This window comes from Lipophrys pholis (assembly GCF_963383615.2).
Source record: "Lipophrys pholis genome assembly, chromosome: 16".
Classification (NCBI taxonomy): Eukaryota; Metazoa; Chordata; class Actinopteri; order Blenniiformes; family Blenniidae; genus Lipophrys; species Lipophrys pholis.
In genome coordinates this window covers 14,104,955-14,123,943 of record NC_137634.1, presented here as the reverse complement: position 1 = coordinate 14,123,943, position 18,989 = coordinate 14,104,955, and the positions used below count along the sequence as shown (strand labels likewise).

The 18,989-nt window shown below is 40.4% G+C and overlaps 1 protein-coding gene across 2 annotated transcripts; it reads left to right on the top strand.

Moving 5' to 3' along the window:
• Window positions 1-2,336: 2,336 nt before the first annotated feature.
• On the top strand, window positions 2,337-17,698 carry nectin1a (nectin cell adhesion molecule 1a). Of its 2 annotated transcripts, XM_080482934.1 has the most exons (11): window positions 2,469-2,787; window positions 11,502-11,614; window positions 12,833-13,091; window positions 14,088-14,205; window positions 14,443-14,624; window positions 14,738-14,855; window positions 15,018-15,169; window positions 15,261-15,393; window positions 15,497-15,560; window positions 15,824-15,904; window positions 16,521-17,589. In XM_080482934.1, exons 1-10 carry the CDS (start codon window positions 2,736-2,738, stop codon window positions 15,863-15,865), a joined length of 1,233 nt encoding a protein of 410 aa, XP_080339060.1. In that variant the 5' UTR covers window positions 2,469-2,735; the 3' UTR covers window positions 15,866-15,904; window positions 16,521-17,589. The 2 variants fall into 2 exon arrangements, with proteins under 2 accessions (XP_080339059.1, XP_080339060.1); XM_080482933.1 differs by lacking the exon at window positions 15,824-15,904 and having other exon boundaries at window positions 2,337-2,787; window positions 16,521-17,698.
• The last annotated feature ends 1,291 nt before the right edge of the window (window positions 17,699-18,989 follow it).

Sequence of the window (18,989 nt, the reverse complement as noted above, 5' to 3'; positions counted from 1 at the left end):
TTCATATGTGTCACACTGGAGCCAAACAACATGAATACTAAGCAGAGTAAAGAATGAGATTTTACCACCAAGAGGCCTTTACTGAATGTGATGTCTGTAAGAGAGAACTCGCATTCACATGGCTGAATGAGAACTTGGATAACAATGATAGAGCAGTTTCTAAGCCAGAACACCTTTCTTGTCCATGAAGAGAGGTTTTAAAATAAAATAACATTTTAAATATGTCTAGTCTCCACCAACAGCAGACACAGATAAATAATAATGTTAAAAATGTGCGGGAAAGAGCTACTTCAGTTATAAACGATTGCGTTTTATTTATTTACATAGTCATTACTGACACCGTACATTGGTTAAGTATAAGGTCACAATGTTGAAAAAGTAGTATGACAGAGTTTTGTGTGGAAGAAGAAAGAAGGATAAAGACCTTTAACAAATGCTTCCCCATGAACACAGCAAGTTAGTGAAATATGCAAACCCCTAAAAATAATAACTAGTCAAAAGGGTTACGGTCAGATAAAAATATGCTGGTCACATGAGAGTCTGTGGAGATAAAACACAATGCACACATGCGTAACAAAACCTGTGTATAACATTTCACTCAAATACATGTAAAAAAAAACCCTCACTGTTTAAGCATGTGTGATTCTGTGAAGTGATGTCACTGAGTAATAAAGACCTACAAAAAAACGTTTACAATAAAGACTAAAGTGTTATCTACCATCAGGGGGGGGTACTTCCTGGTCAACAGGATTTCCTGTAATGACTTCATAGCTGTTTGATTTGCTGATAAGGCCTGTCATAAGACAAAACATCGAAAACGTTTTCATTGGAAGAGGCGGCTCGGCTTTACTTCTCGCTCCTCCTGTGTAGTAATTTTTAAGGACTTCTACCATGAAATGTGCCTATAGGTTTTAAATATACAGTATCTGAACAGAAAGGCCATTAGTTATTCAAAGACAAGGACAGATTTCTCACATTCACACTAATATCGTCCATTTTTTGACAGCATGTCCGAATAGGAATGTTCCGTGTTAAAAATCTCTTTCAAACACATTTTCTGACACTTTCCTCCTACGTGCAATATGTCCATGGATTTTTCTTTTCTTTCTTGTGTCAATCCTCACTTGCCAACACTTGATCTCTGTACAAAACTTTCCTCCTCTGCAAGTCAACTGGGACACCTGGACATACTGGCAGGGACAGAACCTTTAATATCAACTTTATCGCTACTTTTCAGCACAACTCAGACTTTATAAAACAAAGTTTGACACTTTAGCATCATCAAAAGCCAAACCTAAACTACACAGCATACAATTTGTATGGCGTAAATTCACAAGCCTCATAGATTATCTTTGCAAAATGCATTTGCTTTGACTGGAGCTCAATGTGACTCGTCACATCATGAAAATCTTTTAAAGGCCATTTTCGAGTTATCTCAAAAAGGTTTGCCTTGGATGACAACATCTGAGAAGATCAGAACATCTTATGAGCAAATCCCCAAATTTTGTGTGATATTGCAATATTTTTACAATATCACAGGCAAATATTTTGAGTGTGAATGTTAGAAGGGTGTCGCAAACGTATTGCAAGGAAATTGCCAAGTACTGATTGACTACTGTCCATTTCAGGGTAAACACAGAGATACACACACACACACACACACACACACACACACACACACACACACACACACACACACACACACACACACACACACACACACACACACACACACACACACGCATGGTTTTCTACTTTGGCTACTTTGGTCTTCCGAGTAAACCCATGCATACATGGGGGGAAACAATGTGTGGCACCAGGGATTGGCAGAGAGCAGATTGATCTCTGTTTGACAAGCTCACAAGTGTGCCATCATCACACTATGCCTCCATTTATCTTACTCGGGAAACAAAACAGCCATAAAAAACATTGTGCCACTAATATTCAAGTGATTGATACATTCAATATTTGTAACTGGATCATAAATATGTTTTATTACCACTCATTTGTTTTTAATTCGTGTTTTCTTGAAAACATGGTAAAACACGAGTAGTAAGAGGTTGGCACCGATGTATCCAAAGCAAAATTAGTGAATATCACATCATTTATGACAAATTACTTTTTTTCCTTTTTTTTTTTTTTTTTAGATTCCTGTTTTTTATTTTGACCTGGTGCAGAGTTGATTTCCATTAGTGGTAAACTGCAGCTTGATTTAGGAGCAAACTCTCACTGGGACTTAATTCCCACAGATTCGCCCCAGTTTGGCCTCCTAGTTGCGTCCTTTGAGTCTGCCTGCAGTGAAATTGCCTGACTGACACTTTTCTCTCCAAGTGAGAACACTAACCGGCTGGCAGCATGCTGGGCTCAGCCCTCACACAGCCACAGATATTTGTGAGTCGGGACTGGGGGAAGGCTATCTCGGAAATAATCTGCCCACGCGTTAAGCTGCATTATCCCCGCTCAGCCTCAGAGGCGCACAGCGCACCGCAGCTCCGCCACCAGTCAGAAGGACGCGACGCGCCGGTGGCAGAGGAGAAGTGGCCCAGGACCTCTCAGACTAGCTTGATAAATCTTTTTCTCGATACTATTACTATTTTTAAGTCGGATTGATGAGCGGACCCTGGCCGGTGGTCCTCAGGCTGAACCTACGGCGGTGTGAGCGGTGCGGAGGGGCGTGAAACAAGTTCACTCTGGGAATTTACGCACAGCCAGAAGCTGGCCAAGGGTGTCTGGGCATGGAAAAGACTGGACTTTGGATATTCCTGATAACAACTTCTGTTATTCTAGGTAAGATGCTCGACTTTATTGGTGACATTGAATCCTGGAAAAAAAAAGCTTTCATTTTCTTAGCATCACTTCAGATTGCACTGATAAAACTGCACAAATTTACAACAGCAAACATCTTTTTTACACCATTTATTTAACATACACAGCTCAGCTAAGAGCCTACATTGGCAATTGTACAAATCTTGTCATTCACAAAACACCCATTTCACCATTGTTCGTTATTTTATTCAGGTCTATTAAAGAATAAAATATATACTTTCCTATTTAATGCCAGTTATCGATAATTTATGTGAGCCATTTAATTACCTTGCGGTTATTAAATCTTGCCGTTTATTGATCTGCTATCATCAATTATTAATAGTAACATTTCAGATGGCATTGTTGTTTTTTACAAGAACAACTCTGGTTGTTTGTTATTGTTCTTAAGACCTTTATGTCAATGGCAAGACAACAGTGTCTTTTCAAAGTTTGCTGATGAGCTGGTGGTTTAATGAACATGGATGGCAACAAAGGAAAATAATGTTTCAAATTGAGGTGGAAAAGTTAATATTTTGTGACAGTATCAATATGTCCAGATCCGCTGTGTTGGAATAATAGACCAGTCAACTCCTCATTCCAACTGAACTGTGTCAGCAGGTGTGCTGCTGTAGTCACACTAAGATGTGACTGCCACTCCAGATGGTGGTGGCATGTCTTTAAGTGTGCGTGTGTGTGTGTGCGTGTGCGTGTGCGTGTGCGTGTGCGTGTGAAGTGCGTGTGCGTGCGTGTGCGTGTGCGTGTGCGTGTGCGTGTGTGTGTGTGTGTGTGTGTGTGTGTGTGGTTGTCTGAATGAATGAACTAACTTTTGCCTGGCTGTGACAGGTGCAGTTTGTAATAACACTAAGCTGCAGCCAAACATGCAGCTTGCAAGCAGAGTGTTGGCAGTGTAATGATGGAGGGTGGGTCAGTGGGATCCACATTACGCAATGACAAAAGCGATTGTGGCAGCACACGGATGTGCTGAGCTGCTGTGACATCTGCTGTGATTGCTTTTTTCACCCGGTCAGTGATAATGCCGCCTTGTGCCAGTCGAGTAGTAATTTGCTGGTATGCATACGTGTGTGAATGTGTTATTAGTGAGTGTGAGGCCAAGCCATATGTGTAGGATTGTCATGTTGTAGGACAGAGCGGTGGATTAGAGCTGTACAGGGAGCAGAAGGGTGTAACAAAATGACTGCTGCCAAGTCTTGGCCTTCGGCTGATTCAGGCTCCGAGCACCTACACAACTGTCAGAGTGTGTTGGGGGTGCCATCGGGCAGTAGTGGGTAACAAGGAGGTGGACAGGGAAATCTGAAACCCCCTTTCAAATAACTGCCAATATATAATTTTACTATATTACAATGAATTTAAGTCTATTTGATAATCATCTTTCTAAGCAATCAATTAGTGGACCCCCCCCCCCCCCCCCCCCCCCTTGAGAATATTTCTCTGTGCATTGCCCCTCACAACAATGTCAGGATTCCTGCAGTTACCACACCCACAGTGAGTGCTGTCACATGCAGTCACTGATACGTTTCCCCCCTTTTGCATAAAAAGTTTGAAATCCTCCTTTGCAGAGAGACACAGTACAGGCTGATTGAGACCAGCAGACAGACATCCTCATAAATTTTAGCATAATCCACAGACCACAGCTGGAACACACAGACGCTACCCCGCAGAAATAATCCAGCACAAACACACAGCCCTTCTGTCCTATCTGCCTTTTGTCCGCCTCTTTTGTGAATCTATCTCTATCTCCATCGCCCGAGAGTCTGCAAATTTGCAGCTTCCTCTTCTTCGTTGCCTCTCAGCCAGTTGACCTTCCTCGCTTACAGTTTTCCCCATCTCAATCCATCTCCATCTCTCCAGACTTTGTATTCTCCTCTCATGTTTCAAAACACATACAGCAGTCATCATAATCCTGTGAGCTGCCCGCTGAACATCGGCCAAGCCCACACTCCACGTTCCTGCAGTGCCACAGAGATTACACACCCACACAAACACAAGTGGGGTGTGGGTGCATAACTCTCACACACTAACATAAGTGTGCACCCAGATCCCAATCAAAAACAACGAGAGATTATCATTGATTTAGGAGGAAATGAGAAGACAAGGCTTTTTTTTTTTGGGGGGGGGGGGGGGGGGGGGGGGGGGGCGTTTTAATCAGGCTGAAATGGAAAGGGACACACATAATTTGGTAAAGTGGATAAACAAACTCAGCTCCCTTGTTGGTCAAGATTATTCATAAGCTGACAGATTGTGCGATGTCTTTTTAAGGTTAGAACAATAGAAAGACATACAGTAGTGACAACGACTCCTCGGCTGAACCTCAGTCCCTTGAAGTCCATTCAAAGTTATGCAATGGAAGGGTTTTAGTTTTGTGTGTTTTAGTGTGTGAGCCAACGTGACTTCATCCTGCCACAGGGTTTTCCTGCATTTTGAAGACCAAAGACACACTGGGTGTATAATCCCAGATCAATCACAGATTTGATGGCCCGAAGATTAAGTTAATCTTTCTGCCTCTCTTTCTCTGTGTGTTTTTTCATTTTCTCGTCTGACACGAGGTCACTTTTTTCTTCTGGCGGAGAAGTGAGTGAATCTAAAGGAAGATGATGTGTGTTTTTCTGCCAGTGCTACATGGAAATCATTGCAGATTAGAGGAGTATTATTTATTATTATTAAAACCATCATTTGCGGATATAATTCTAACCTTACATGTTCATTGTTTTCGTTCTGTATTTTCAATAATTGCATTTCTTGTTTAAAGCACTCACTTGCCTTAATGTTACATTGTACGAATACGCTGTAATTTCACTCCCATGTAGTAAACAAGTTCAAATAAATTAACCTCCAAATGTATGTGCTTTTAAATTGTGTGTTGTAAATCAATAAATGTTATTTCCTTGTAAGAACTTTCCCAAAATATAGGCAGATTTTTTTTTCCTTCCTTCCTTCTACCTTAACCTTAATTCTAACATTTCACATTCATTTGACTTCTGAGGCTTTAATCAAGCTACATAAATGATTCAGAGAATAACTCAGTCAAAATCACGCATACTCATCATATTTGAGTCAGTCAATAAGTCAAATACATTTCAAACATAATTTCCTCAACTTCACTCATTCGTTTTCCTCAAAATGTGAATATATTTTGTTCTCTTCTACAGGCTCAATTGACTAAAAAACACATTTTGTGAGCACCTTATTAGACAAAGCATATCAGTGTAGACCACTATGTGCAAACTGGAAGGAAATTAATTCTTCATTCGTCAATTTTAATTTCCAAGTCATTTGTGACCTTTTTCTTTTACTGCTTGTATACTCTTTTTACTGTTTCATACAGTATTTTTGGAGAGAATCATTTAAAAAGAAAACAGTCTTAGCAAAGGTTTTTTTTTTAAATATATTAACTAAATGTTTGTTTTTTTCTTTATCAGTGTGTAAATAAACAGTACTTGTTTCCAACAGGATTAGAGATTTATTTGGCTTTTTTTTCTGACATAGTGAAGCAACACCTGCCACTTCCTCTCTGCCTCGCAAAGAAGAAAATGTTAAAATTAGATTGTAACATAATGACAGAGACAGGCAGAGGATATCCACACAGGGGCACGAACAAAAAGTCCAGTTCCGTGCTGAGCTACTCCTGCAGTTCTTGCATGTTGCACGTTCAAGCGTGAAACAATATTCCTATTGTGTCGTTCCGTTCTCATGGCCGCCTCTTGTCCGCTCATGCTGCTGTTTATGGATCATTGTCCCGCTGGCTGCTGAGGTCATTTCCCATACTCCAAACAAAAGAAGAATGTGAGTGGACACAGTGAAAGAGAGGAAGGTGGGAGAAATGTGGGGCAGAAGAATTGTGAAAGTGTGGATGTCACAGACGTAGCCACTCTATGTGCTCGGGCTGCACCTTGAGTTTCTAATCAGCTCAGTGAGAGAGCTCGGTAGGGGGGGAGATTCTCAGTGGGATGTGCGTGTGTGTGTGTGTGTGTGTGTGTGTGTGTGTGTGTGTGTGTGTGTGTGTGTGCGTGTGTGTGTGTGTGTGTGTGTGTGTGTGTGTGTGTGTGTGTGTGTGTGTGTGTGTGTGTGTGTGTGTGTGTGTGTGTGTGTGTGTGTGTGTGTGTGTGTGTGTGTGTGTGTGTGTGTTTATAAGAAAACAAACAAGTGAAAGGTATTTAGGCTTTCTGATGTAAGCCAGGCACTACGTTTGACATGTGGGAGACATCACTGTGCCACAGATATGATCCAAAAGAAGTTGGCATTTTGTGAAGGTACATGATTATGAAGTGAAAATTGAAGCAGCGAGAAAGAGAAGTGCATCAAAAAAAAAAAAAAAGTATAAGTAGATGACTACACGTTGAATACAAAAATGGCAAAAACAAAGGGAAATTGCAATTTAAAAAAAAGGCCAAAACTGATACAATAAATGTATTAAAAAGTGTTTGAGAGGTAAAAGAACATAAAATATCTGAAGAATAAGGTTTTTATGCAGATTCCCCCTTTGAAGAAATAATGAGGTGAAAAAAACTGAGACCAATATTATGATAGAAACATCCAAACAATAAATCTTGTGGTAAATTATTTTTATAGGAAATAATGAATCACATCAAGATGTTATTTTCCCAATTTGCACATTAACAACAAGCTGTCATGAAGCATCAGGAAACACGAGTTGAACTATTTCTTTTGCTACAGGACTGTAAAAACACACATGAACAAACACAATTGAAATGGTTCAGTCAACGTGATCGCAGCAAAAATGTCTTTGTGATGTTGAGCTTCCCATACATAAAGCAGCTGATGCACCGGATGCAGATTCTCTTTAATATCCTAAATGCTGTAATCTACTCCCACTGATGACCCTCTTTCATCCCGGTGACCCACACCGACATACAGTCAATACATTAAAATATGCATGAAAAGCCTGTAAAATCATTCAGTAGTCTTAATTATTATTAAAAAAGACATATTGTTCAGGTTTTCAGCATGACAACGCTCGTCATTATGAATTATTTAATGTCCTTGCCAAGCTTTCTGTGTGTGTGTGTGTGTGTGTGTGTGTGTGTGTGTGTGTGTGTGTGTGTGTGTGTGTGTGTGTGTGTGTGTGTGTGTGTGTGTGTGTGTGTGTGTGTGTGTGTGTGTGTGTGTGTGTTTGCATGCGCAAAAGCATATTAAATGTTTTTTCCTGCTAACGCATCATAGATGTCGTGACCGAATAAATCTGTCCAGTACACAAATTAAAACGATCTCTATCATAGGCTTTGTTCTGTGCTTCGATCTCTCAAGTGATGAGAAATGAGCCAACATGTTTCATGATCTCTTTTCTGTGAATTCCTACATGCTAAGTTGTGTACAATAACGCAGTATTCAACCTCTCTTATTTTTACCCCATCTAAACCTTGCAGTTCTAAAAGCTGAATCTACTGGCATTTAAAGAGTACACGGTGGCATTTTAGCTCCACAGAATAAACTTTTGTTTATCGGAGAGTCGGAAACGCCTGGTGCCGGAGGGCTGCGGTCCTCCGTGGCTTTGACGTGACCCTGCATCAGCGCAGCTAACGGGAATCAAGAGGCTTGTTATCAGTTTGTGCAGAGCTACATCGTGACATTTTTAAGGTGTGTTGGAGTGGCAGGACATTAAATCCATGCAGGATTGTGACCCTCCGGGATCAGGGGTGCCCACCTCTGGTTTCTAGCATTAAATGTTTGTCGACAGACAGAAATGTTCAAACTGTTTCAAGTGAAACATTAAAACGAACATGGAACTTGTTACAATTTGTTTTATTGATAATAAAATGCCCCTTTCTGCTGGTGATCTCCTTTGGGTTTCTTTACAGAAGTCTGTCTGCTTAGTTTAAACATAAAGACATAACAGAGATATGTTGTGTATTCAGAGGCATTTGACTACAAACATGCTTTGCTGCACGAAATGCATTATGAAATAAGTGTGGTTTGAGATCATTTACACCTCCGATTCTGTTTCTTTTGTAATTTAATGACTGAATATTGTTATAATTTCCAGTCTTAAAAAAAGGGGTTGCATCTTCTATGTAATTACTTAAATCTACTTTTTATTCATGTTTCTTTACTGAATTGAAACAAGAGTGCACCAATGGTTTCCCATGATGTTTAAACACTATTTAACATTAAATACAGGCAGGTGGTCCTGCACATGTGTGGTACCCATTAACGTATTGTCATATTTATGTTGGAGGGCTCATTTTTAATATAGTTTCGGTCTTAGCCTACATCCACATCAGGGGGATCACTGGGATTAAATGAGATATACAGCAGTGTGTCATCAGCATAGTGATGCTAAAGCAACAGTGTGGTAGTAGTAACACAGAGTTCAACACTGGACAGAGAATTAACCCGGGGCCACACCACTCATTAAGCTTTGTCTAAGCCTATCAGGCGGCGGACAGACAGCGTCTCTGAACTGTGAGGGGGCTTATGGCTTCATTCGGACTAGTTATGAGTCTGAATTTATAATTGCTCTCACAACAAAAAATAGCTTGAATTGTTCTAATCACTGCATTTCTATAGCAGTGCCACAATAATTAAAAGTACTTTTAAAATGGAATTAAATACTATTCATCCTGCGGGTCACTACATTTATAAAGAAACCGACTTTCTAATCCGCACACCTCATTTCACATTTACTGACTGTCTGATATTGACTTTTATTTCTATCAGATGGGTCTTTTTTGCTCGCGCATAGATTTTCTCACAGCGCAAAGAAATATGTGTGTTTATGAACAGGCAACCTTATCATTGTGTATCCTGTCTTCACTCATAGTCCTCTGGGATGAGCTCCAGCCCCGTCACCCTGAATTGGATAAAGCATTATAAAAGATGAATGGATAGATAATATTAGCTAATGGAGGAAGCTGCTTTCTTTGAAACAGGGAGCTCACTGCTTTCTCCCCCAACACTTTATACCATACTTGTTTCTTTTTTGTTTTTTTTGAAGCCTTCCTGTTGGTGACTATTTTCTCTGTCAGACAGGCCCTTTTCTGCTGTCCCTCTGTATTTGCCCTGTACTAGCTGGGATAGGCTTGAGCCTCACATGACCTTTGTCTGGATAAAGTGGGTTTAGAACTGATGGAAATTAGTGATGTGCTCCACGGATTTTCTGCTTTTCCAATATCAATAATAACGATGATACTATGTACAATAATGTTCATGTTAAAAGATGGAAACCAAAAAGAGACCGACTCTTCTGTTTTACACATATTTCACAAATCGCTGCCTTTTGTCTGAATTGTAAATAGAGTAATATAAACATTCAGTGATTCAATTTTATGGAAATGTATAAACATACATTTCCCTACAATTGCTATGTAAAGTCAAGTGCCATTGTATTTCTTTTAACACAATAATTTATCATGAAACAGACACATTTGCATGTAGCAATATGTTTTGTGCCCATCTGAACTTTGCTTATAGGTTGTGTAACTAATGTGTACTTTTCAAATACTTAAGCTGATTAAATGACTTCCATATGTATCCATTTTTTTTAATGACTCAAAATTGCATGTTTCAACAGTGATAGAAGAATATCTAAGAAGATGTATTAAAGTTTCAATAATTCCATCCATCCATCCATCCATCCATCCATCCATCCATCCATCCACCGACTGGTAAACAGAGAGCATTGCTCAGATGGTTCCCCAGAACCAAATAGATTTTGCTTCTGCAACCGCGACAGCTGTGGCATTTTAGCCTGCTGATACCTGTGTGCTGAGCCCGGAGTCCCCTGCGCCAACTAGGCCCCAAAGGCCTCTTCTTTCAGCTTGACAGCTTCCCGGACTGCTGTTTTTACACCTGCATTAATAACTCCACTTAAAAATCGTTATATTGCTAGATCTTGGACAGGTGTACAATGAGGGATACAGAGAATGACATTTTTTTTGTGTCTTTCAATATACTTACAAATAATCTGGAGATTAGTTTTGGATTATTTGACAGTCTTTACATATTTGAAACACTGAATTTAAAGAACAGTCTATAGATATTTTGTTGGGGCCAAGAACTTCAGAACTAAACGTGCAAAGTTTATGATTATGATGGTGAACTGATGTACTTGACAGCATGATCATCCATTGGTTAATATCGATACCTAACAGCACAGAGGTCTGAGCTTGATTTTTGGCTTGGGTCTTCCTCTGTTCAGTCTGTGTTTGTGGAAATCAAAAATATATACGATATATTATTATATGTTTTTAATTACTGTTTATATCTTATATATATATAGCCACATTTGTTGTGAACTGAATTCATTATATAGTCATTGTTCATCTAAATCGTCAATTATTCAGGAATGCCACCCACAAGAGTTGATTTCATTGCTTTATTTCTGACTGATACATGTAAACACACGTGACTCGTGTACACTCAGTGGGTGTGGATTTGTTAAAGGGGATCAGTAAGTCAGTGGGAACAGGAGCCAAACAAATCATGCTTATTTATACCTCACTTTAATCTGAAACCTTTGACCTCATCTCACCTCTCACGCTGCTGAAATGTATCACCTCTGACAGCTCAGCTCACTTTATAAGCCCGGCCCGCTGCGCTGAATGTGAACAAAGCGTGCCAGTCTGATGCTGCCAACACGTGTTGTCCTGTGTGGGACTGTGTGCCTGCATTTCGTGGGTGAAAGTGTTATCTTGTCTTCATGTCGTGCGCTTCTTGTATAGGGATAAATGGACAGACGGTCGAAATGGACGATGGGAAGTCGGGGTACGTTGGCTCCAAGGTGGATCTCCGCTGTCGGTTCATCAACAGCTTCCCACCTGTGAAAATCTCCCAGGTATTCACCGGCATAATCAACTGTGAACAGGTCGTAATAATTCACTTCCTTTGTGTTCAGAAAATAGCCTTTAAATCAGTGGGAACTTCCAATTACTTTTGAGCTGTCCACAGCTACGCTTTAGACAGAATCTTTTAGTCATTTATTTGAATGAGGAAATTCTAAAAACTTTTCAAAGGAAAAATCCAGCGTGATATTTTTAGATCTTCACCTTCTGACTTCTGATTTTCAGGAAGTTTTTCACATTTTGTCGTGAAGTGTATATTTGTTGTATCTGTAAAATATCAAAACAAGTAGTAGTTAAATAAAAACCGTCTAAATCTGTAGGCATAATTTTATGTGCACATAACTACAAAAAGTCCCCATAGATTTCTGATGAGTTATTCGTCCTCATCTTACCTTTGAAGTCATCTGGGTTTTTTGTTTTTTAAAGTTTTCACCCGCTGCTTGATTTTGATTTCTTTCAAAGAAACCTTCAGCTTTCTAATTTCAACACATTTTCTGCTATTTAATCACCATATATTCAAATACGGGGTGGCCCTAACAATCATATGAAGAGAAACACTGATTAGCAGTGTGGCACTGATTACATACACATTCCTAGTGTTAGAAAATTACAAGTTTTAACATCTCATTTAGATTACACCAGGCATGTGATAAGGAACACATCTTGTGTACACTGTCAGTGCAATTGCTGAGGCCCATATTTAATGTTTTAATCAGTGTGCTTTATATAATCACAACATACACTTATAGCAATACAGACATTTCTTTTTTATTACTGATACAGTCACATCATAAATGTGTTTTTCCCATCATTTAGTTCAAACAATAAAACATACTGAAAAGCCAAAATAGATTTTTCTCAAGTAGTAGAATATTTCACAATATCAAGTGATATACATTTTTTTTTGACGTAGGTGTATATACAATACAGATAAAGCATATCAATTAACGAAAAAGGTATTGGACTATTACCTATCATTTAAAGCCATCAGTCAGAATTAAATGACAAAACTCTTGTTTGAAATCATTGATAGTTGTGCTTGTTATTGTCAGTAAAAAAAAGAGTTATGTGTAACAAATTGTTCATTTGTTCAGTATACTGGCATGCATCATTAAGGTTGTGAGCTCCATAGCAGCTCATCATCCTACCTTTTTTTTAGCCAGACGTCAGCCTTCTTTTCGCCACAATTACCCCCTTTCATCTCTCTGAAGGTAACATGGCAGAAGCTGGTGAACGGCACCAAGCAGAACGTGGCAATCGCCAATCCGTCCCTGGGCGTGTCGGTGGCTCCACCCTACAGGGACCGGGTCATCTTCAAAAACGGTGCAGTGAGACGAAGAACCCCAAATCTCGAGGACACCACGATCACCTTCTCTTCGCTGCGCCTCTCTGATGAGGCCACCTACATCTGTGAATACACCACGTTCCCCGCGGGGAACCGAGAGAACACTGTGAACCTGACCGTCCACGGTAAGCCGGGTGTGCCAAGACATGACCTTTAGCTGAAATGTGAGCGTTTCGTGTGGAATTTCAGGTCTATTGAAAGTCTCATTATTGTCTTGGCGAGGTTTGTCAAGATCCCAACAGCCACAACGTCTTCAGGAAAACAGAACTCCTTTTAAAAGACAGTGGAAAAAAATACATAGCTGCACATAAAAAAAAATTCGGCATTTTCTCTGAAAAGTATTAAACAAGGGGTTGCATGGTGAAAATATCCTGGTTTGAGTCTTTTTGAGTGGAGCGCAGGCTCTCCCTGTAGGTTTTTTTCTGGTTTCCACTCACAGACCAGAAACATGTGATTGAGGTTCATTGGTGACTGTACATTTGCTGGTGATGGTTTGTTAACGCTGGAGCACTGGTTAGTGCGCTCGCCTCACAGCGAGAAGGTTATGGGTTCAAATACATGCCTGGGGCCTGTCTGTGTGGAATTTACATGTTCTTCTTGTGTGTGCCGTCTCAAAACATCCATGTGAGGTTCATTGGTGACTCATTGTGTTTGCCCTGTGATGGACTGACAACCTGTCCAGGGTGTATCCTGCCCTCACCCATAGTGAGCTGTGACCATGAACCAGGGTTCATCATGACCTTCAATCACTGTCACGTGGTTGCAAACTGAAAAACATTTGAATTGTGGCTTGATGGAGACGACAAATTTAAACGCAAAACTTTTTGCTGTGACAAACTCTAAAAAAAGTTTAGTTTGTCCAATCTTTGTTCAAAATTGTTCACATTTTTGTAATGCTAAGCGTTGCTCACACATCCATTGCTGGAAATAAAATCAGAGTCTCTAAATTTCTAAAATTAAGGTTTAAAATGTTCATCTCAATCAAATAATACCTTGAGACCTCAGTGAGAATTTCATTAATTTAAAATGTATTTGAACACACCAATTTATTTCTTAGTTATATATATTTTACATGATTCCATCACATGCGCTAATTTCTTTTGTTCGTTTGATTCTCTCAGTTCGTCCGACTACTCAGATGAGTCTGTCCACACCAACTCTGGTGGCTCGCTCATCCAATCTGAAAACCCCGGTGGCTACCTGCGTCTCTGCTAACGGGAAACCAGCTGGTACCATCAGGTGTGTGTGTGTGTGTGTGTGTGTGTGTGTGTGTGTGTGTGTGTGTGTGTGTGTGTGTGTGTGTGTGTGTGTGTGTGTGTGTGTGTGTGTGTGTGTGTGTGTGTGTGTGTGTGTGTGTGTGTGTGTGTGTGTGTGTTAGATCTGAATCCACAATTACTTTATCTGAGCGAGCAGAGATCTTTATTCAGACTTTTTCATCTCAGTACTAAACCCTTCTCTTGTTCTTATTGTGAGCAGGTGGGAGTCGAGGGTCCCTGGAGAAGTGACCACCAGAGAGTTCAGAAACTCAGACGGGACAATCACTGTTCAGAGCGACTATATTCTTGTGCCCAGCAGAGAAACGCACAAGGAGACGCTCACTTGCGTCACTTCATACAACGAGGAGATCTACACAGACAGTGTGACCCTCGATATCCAGTGTATGTTCCCCCCGCTCACGCCCGACAAGTCTATACTAATGCAGGGGAAAAAACAAGGTGAGATTAAATGTTGCAATATGGGCAGAAAGTAAGGTTTTGCATTTGTGCATCAGATGAGCCAGATGTGTCCGTGGACGGATACGATGGAAACTGGTATCTGAATCGTGAGAACGTCCAGCTGTCCTGCCAAGCTGATGCCAACCCGGCCGTCTCTCTGTATCAGTGGAGACTGTGAGTACACTTCCTGAAATGCTGTCACGGTGTTTGTTTGTGAATATGACTAACTTTTGTAAAGTGCTATATGGGTCTGTTAAATCTTTTTTTTTTGGGGGGGGGGGGGGGGGCTATATAAATGAACTCCATCCACCATTTAAATGTCATCATAATCCACAGGACTAATGGATCCATACCAAGCAATGCTGAGATTCGAGAAAATGTTCTCACCTTTAAAGGGCCGGTCACGTATGACCTGCAGGGAACATACGTGTGTGATGCAACAAACAGCATTGGGACACGATCGGCCTCTGTGGAGATCAGCATTCTAGGTAAAGTCACCTCACTTTATGGTTTATGTTTCCAGTCTGACTGTTATCCCTAAATATATCGCTTTAATTTAGTTGTTTGTTTTTTCTGCAGAAAAGCCTCTCCCACAGATTGCTACAAGTGATGTGGTCAGTGTGATCGCCTTACTATTGGCTGCTGGAGTGCTCATGGGCATTACTATCACAGTTCTGGTGCTGAAAATAAGAAGTAGAAAAAGCAACTCCTCGTACGTAACAAGGCCTTTATGGCTCCACCCAGTGCTTTTTACATATCAGGCCACGTGATGTGTGTCAATATTCTATGTTTAATTCTCTTGTCTTTCTGATCAGGAGAGACTCTCCATCCAAGAAACTGTCACAGCCAGTAAGAAAAAGACCTGCAGACGACATCCAGGTAGACCTTTTTTAAGTGCATTTACATACTGCATATTTAAAGGTACACTTGTTCACGCTCATAATCAAACTTCAATCAAAAGTGATTTCTATGTGCCCACACAGTGGAGAAATCACAGGTCTGTAATGTCATTAGTGGCACTCAATCATACAATGGTTGCAGGTATTCAAGATTAAATGTGCATAATTTCACTCATATATTATGCATAGATTTAATGCAGAATTTGTCAAAGGTGATTTATTTATTTGTTTTATTTAATGTAGATGCGCAACACTTTGAGTTTGATGCCAAGGCTAAGCGCATGACCACTGAGATGTGCAGTGGAGTGAATTACACCGTCTTCTGTGAGTTGGTGTTATACACTGCTGCTCGTCAACATTTTGTTCACAAAGTTGAAATATGGAAGCTGAAAGATGTCAGGCAGCTGCTGTCGCTTAGATTTCTTTGGAAGCTTATGCTTGTTCTTGTAGAAATTCGGAGGAGTGAATGTCTTGATGTGTCAGGGCTGTTTGGGCTGGTATGTCCATAATATCATGACTTACAGTATATGTATATAATAAATTATTTATCTAAGGAAATGACCTTTTCTTCTCTTCCACTCATTTTACCGCAAAGGGTCATTGTGATAAGGTTGTTACAGACTCTGTGTTTCTTTATAAACTATATTTAATATCACCAAATCACAATGTGCGTGTAGCTTGAGGTCAAATAATTGAGATGAATAGATTGCCTTCTGCAGAAAACATTAAAAAATCCATTCGCTTATATCTTTAAATCTCTTTTTTTTTTTTGGTGTATGTGTTGTGTCCTGCATGTGTGTAAGCACAAAGGAAAAATCCACTTATATTTGACATTGCTTCATGGCATTACAGGCGGGCCAGGGACCCCACGCATTATATTGTTTGTGGTTCATGTCAGTCTGTGATTAAAATTTGATTCTGATTTGTCGTTTCTCCACAGCATTCAGGCCGGTTTTATGAAGAGCTTCCAAACACCGCAGACTACGTGAGCTACAGACTGGCCTGTAACAAGGAAGACTACCCGGAGCCCTACTCTCCTCCACTCAACCCCCCTCTGTCGTTCCTGCCCCAACACCCCTACCACTCTTCACAGCCAACGCCCGCGACAAGCAGCAGCAGCACGACCACATTAAAGAACACCTTCTCTCCTCCCTCGCACACCACGGCCATCTTTAAGTACCCGTCTGTGCCGGGTCTGTCCTCCCCTCCTCCAGGAGTGGTGCCGTACACTTTCCCCAAAGAGCAGTACGTCTGAGGCGACACGTCGCACACTGGATCCTCGCCTGCGAGCTGAGAGACAAAACACTGTCTGAACTTCTACATCTCTTTTGAAAAGGCTGGAAAAGCATCATTTAGCCCAGCTGGACTGTCGGCCAGCAGCTCTGCACCGCCTGCCTCGCTGGGGACAGCTCTGAAGGTCCTCTGGAGGACAAACGCAAGCTTTTGTTGTTCTCTCTTTCTTCCTGTCTTATACCATGACGTCTACTGTGTGAAAAGGAAAACCTCCGCAGCATGTTGAAGTTTTAGGTTTGAGGGCGGTCGAGTTAAAGATGATTGACTTTCAGTCGAAAAATGTATATTACATCAGACTAAGAGTGAGGGTCCCTCTTGATGTGGCTGACTCCTTATTTCATCCTTTTTGGATTTTTTTCTTTTCCAAAAGAAGAAATCTAGAAACACTAAATACAATTTCATACTCTTTCTCTGATGCCCACTCTCTGTATCCTGTGTTGTGCACGCTGACGACTTCTTTACTGAGGAGCAGCAGATGGATGTTACTTTTTGGATTTACCTCTTGATTCAATGTACTTATTTTATTGTCCTTGTATTTTGTATCCTTTACCTTTTTTTTTTTTTTGTAAAGAAACAAATGCATTTTTATGTACTGATGACATTTTGTGGAAATTGTTGTTTTTATTTGTGGTATTTGTTTGTTTTAGTATTCATTGACACTGGCTGTTGGATGAACTTTGCATTTTTAGCATTGAAATAAAAATGATTATGTAAACTAATGTTGACAGTTTCAAACTAGACTAAATCTCTTTATCACATATTCATGTTTAATTCAGGGAAAATACTGAAAAGTTTCTAATAAATATGAAGTTATCAACTGAAATTACACAAAACTGTAAATAATACCAGAAGCCTGCACATTAATGAAAATTACAGACATAAGTCATCTTGAGTAAATTAACTGCCATCATACTCATAGATGCTTGTAATAGATATATTAGTATATTAGAATAGTTTTATTACAATTTGTCCCTCAGAGTGATCACAGTTTCAAATCCTCAATCTACTAAAAGGACTGCCATGAATTTTTTAGCAGACATTGATGGCCCTCAGGAGAGAAATCCTGTCTTTTTTTTTCTTTTTTTAAACGAGTGCAACCCACTGTTCAGCTGATGCCTGGAAGTCTCATTCAGCGCTATTGAGTACGTACATTCAGGTGACCACCGTCGACATCGCAGCTTGTTTAACACCGACATCATTTCACTCACAGATCTGTCGCTGAACCACACGACACATCCACTCATTGGCTTAAACTCCCAAAGCCTTAGCCAATTATTTCTAATTTCAGTATCTGTCTCAACAACGACGGGATCACAAGCTGCCTGGACAGCCTTGCGGCAGAAATGAGAGTAGGGCTAGTACCTGCTGATGTTTTTTTTATTGAGGTCCATATGTCGGGCACATATGATATGAGCATGTGTGTACACAAAACATGTCTTTGGACCCATTATAGACAGTTATTGCTACATTTTCATTTGTATAATCTGTGTCACAGCAATCCAAAGACATTTAGCTGAAAATCAATTATCTAAAATATCCACACAGACATACAGAGTATTTTCTATAGGACCTGTCAGTGGCCCAGATTGCCTTGCTTGCACACCGCTGCCTTTGTGAGCTGATGAAATAACCGCACAATGATTTCCAACTCCCAGAGCAGAGGAGTAGCTACAGGTTCAACGTGTCCACCTCTCAGAGGGAGTTCATGAACTTTCCGGTGTTGAGGGGGAGCTTCAGCTTTTGAGGACAGCTCCGTTTGCCCCCGTCACCCTCTACTCGGCTCCTCCAGCTGCATACGTCGATTACATGGGAGGCTTTTTCATTGCAACTGTTGCAGAGTATTGAGTCAATATCAGGAGTCCACTGCTGCCACTTGATGACGTCCAAGTTTCTGGTTATTGCTCTATGCTCTATGCTTTCATGAGTTGAATACGTCATATTTGATCTGAGGTTCAACCCCTTTGATATATCTCCACCTGTAGTCATTCTCACAGGAGGATCATGTGCAGGGACTCATTTGAAGTTTCTCATGATTTAAAACTGGATTTCAATATAATACACCAGTGAGAAAAAAAAAAAGAGAAAACATCCTGTGTTTGTTCAATGGTGGTGTTCA

Coding starts and splice junctions, on each gene's coding strand:
- nectin1a (XM_080482933.1), top strand. CDS start 2,736: ATGGAAAAGACTGGACTTTGGATATTCCTGATAACAACTTCTGTTATT. Junction 14,206..14,442: donor AAACCAGCTGGTACCATCAG/GTGTGTGTGTGT, acceptor TATTGTGAGCAG/GTGGGAGTCGAGGGTCCCTG. Junction 14,625..14,737: donor TGTGACCCTCGATATCCAGT/GTATGTTCCCCC, acceptor TTTGTGCATCAG/ATGAGCCAGATGTGTCCGTG.